The sequence below is a fragment of the Homarus americanus genome, unplaced genomic scaffold, assembly GCF_018991925.1.
Source record: "Homarus americanus isolate GMGI-L3 unplaced genomic scaffold, GMGI_Hamer_2.0 scaffold25646, whole genome shotgun sequence".
NCBI classification, from domain to species: Eukaryota; Metazoa; Arthropoda; class Malacostraca; order Decapoda; family Nephropidae; genus Homarus; species Homarus americanus.
The window spans coordinates 15372-18243 of record NW_024715951.1 but is presented as its reverse complement, the minus strand read 5'-3'; the positions used below and the strand labels follow the sequence as shown (position 1 = coordinate 18243).

General features: G+C 42.1%; 1 protein-coding gene across 1 annotated transcript; it reads left to right on the top strand.

Moving 5' to 3' along the window:
• Positions 1 to 123: 123 nt before the first annotated feature.
• Positions 124 to 1088, top strand: LOC121857992 (the record flags this gene model as incomplete). Its single annotated transcript, XM_042354225.1, has 2 exons — positions 124 to 465; positions 775 to 1088. Coding segments are annotated over 2 exons (500 nt in total), but the record flags the coding sequence as incomplete, so codon positions are not given.
• Between the last annotated feature and the right edge of the window lie 1784 nt (positions 1089 to 2872).

The window sequence follows — 2872 nt, the reverse complement described above, 5'->3', positions numbered from 1 at the left end:
TACTGCTTCAGTAGCTGTACAGGCGGACTGAGATTTACGAACCACCTTGTTCAGTGCAGACACAGTAATAACAACGAGTACGACAGCCATAGTAGTAGTCAGAACAAACTCACATGATTTAAGACACCTCCCGTGAGATTCTCATTTATTATTTGTTGTTACAGAGACTACAAGTTGTACTGGTGACGGTGGTAGTGGCGGCGGTGTGGGCACAAGGTCAGGAGGCAAAGGATCCGGTAGTCCCTAGAACAGGATTATTCCCTGGATTTACAAGTGGAATACCTGGTCATGGCACTGGAGCAGGTCATGGAGGCGTGATAGGTGGAGTGGTCCACCCAGAAATCGTGCCGGTCCACCCTGATGGTCTGGACTGTCGGCCGGACAGTCTCACCCCACACACTCAACAGTGCCGGTACTCCCAATACGACCAGTACAGCAACCGTTACTTATGCTCCAGGAACCAGAGTAAGTGTTATCTTCTACAGTATGTACAGTAAACTACTAGTAAATGAGTGTTTCTTAGTAAATGACATAAATTATCTTTCCTACTCTGCCAATCATACTGGTGAAAGTCAGTCTACTGTAGTTCAATATACAGACAACTTCCGAATAATAATAATAAAATTTTTTAGACTACAATAAATTTGAATATTTTAGCCTTGGTAACTATTTCATATATTTTACATTTGCATAAGAGTTACTACACTTTGTTTATACACATATGTAGGATGATATTCACCTAATACGTCGACTAATGCACCAACATCTTGACAGAACCACAGTACCAGTGCCCAAGAATGCGACTTGAGTGCCCAAACTTCCTTCGCAATCAATTACCTCAAATATGTAATACTGACAACGATTGCCCAGGTGTTGAGAAGTGCTGCTGTGACATCTGTCTTCCCCATTATGTCTGCAAGCAGCCCCGCTAGAAGACCTGTCATGGAAAACTGGAATTAAGGGTTTACGTTCTAAGTGACCCTGAACTTATGTCGACTATTTAGCATTTGATGTTTCTGAATCTAAAGTTGGCTTTGTTTGATATGTCTTCTGTATTATGAGATTAACAAATAAATGACGAAAGTAAAGAAGTTATCCATTTAGGTACAGAACAATCTATAACTACCTATCGGGGAGCTGAGGTGTACTGAGGGTTGTCTAGGGATGGTAAACGACGTCTCCAGTGAAACAAAGCAATATTTATCATTATCACATTAATTCCCATCACAAAATATCAATAAAAACAGAAGGTTTACAATATTTACCTCATTATTTAAAGGTAATAAAATGTATTGCCAAGACTGTCAGGTAACAAGATGGGGAATAATATAGCTAGTATGTCAGCCACTATGGGACTACTTTTTTATCCATACGGTTGGGTACACTGGGAGGAGCTTGAGCCCTGACATTGTGTAAAAAAAAATTCTTCCCGGGATGTCTTGTTCAGGGTGACGCAGTAGCACAACAGGGGTAATTTGGGCATCTGGGGATGTGTTTGGGCGTCTGGGGATGTGTTTGGGCGTTTGGGGATGCGTTCGGGCGTCTGGGGATGTGTTAGAACGTCTGAGGCTGTGATCGGATATCTGGGAATGTATTCAGGTATCTGGGGATGTGTTCGGGCGTCTGGGGATGTGTTTGGGCGTCTGGGGATGTGTTTGGGCGTCTGGGGATGTGTTCGGGCGTTTTGGGATGTGTTCGGGCGTCTGGGGATGTGTTCAAACGTTTCCAGTTTAAACATTCTAAACATGTATGAAACTTGGTGCGTTGACTGCTTGTTATGGTACGAGAATGAATGTCTAAAACTATGAAAACATGTAGATCAGAATTCCCCGACAGTGAGGGTCTCCACCTGAACTGACCCCGGACAGATACAAATGATAAGACTTAACAGTTTTTACAGGTATCACAGAACTATATATAAAGGTCAATAGTTTTCTTTATGTGTCACGCTATAGGAAGGTAACCAGCAAACAGACCATCACATAGGTGCGCTTATTAACAGGTGTATAAGAGAGCTGTGTGGTACAGTACATTCGACGAGCCTAAGGTGAGCTGATGTGAGTATGATGCACGGCGCATTCGCAGGGACCACCACAGCTATTTTCTTCAAAAATCGCCACTCGGCAGTATGCGGAGAGACTGGGAGTAAGCTTGTTGTGTGTATGTGATGGAGAGATAAGTTGTGACGAAGACTGTTGACTTTTATAATAATTTAGATATACTACATTGGCTGAAGTCTGTGGAAAGTGAGTCTGTTGATGAACAGCGAGCGAGTCGTTCACAGTTGAGTGCCGTCAATAAGGTGAGTGACCTGTCCCACACCTGCCACTAACCGAGTTGCTTGTTAACTTAAGAGGAAAACTTACGATATTGTTGCATTAATTAATTCTCATTCGTAGTTTAACTTCTTTTATTATATTAGTGTAAATATAAAACATTGTGTTTATATTATTATCTCATTATTGTAGTTACTTGGTAGCTGTGGGTAGCGCCCTGGCGTCATGTAGTGTGACAGAACCCAAAGCAGTATTAGTTATGTTCACTCGGGTCCGTCAGTGTTAGTGAGCACCACGGCTACAGTTTATAGTCAGGATCACGTTCCTTACTATGAAGGAGACGGTAAAGCTACAAGCATTCACTGTGTAGCTAAAACATACATTAACTGAAGCTCTTCCATTGTTGTAACACATTCTCACCCTCTCCTAAGTCATTCATGGTTTAATGGAGGAAGACTGTTCTCGTGTATGACCAGTTCTGATGTTATTTGACGTCATAGCAGATGAGGGAGTGACTAAACAAAATAATTTAATGACCTGCAACCAAACATGACATCTGCCCAATGCTTGTTCAGTCTTTTCTCTACCGTACATTA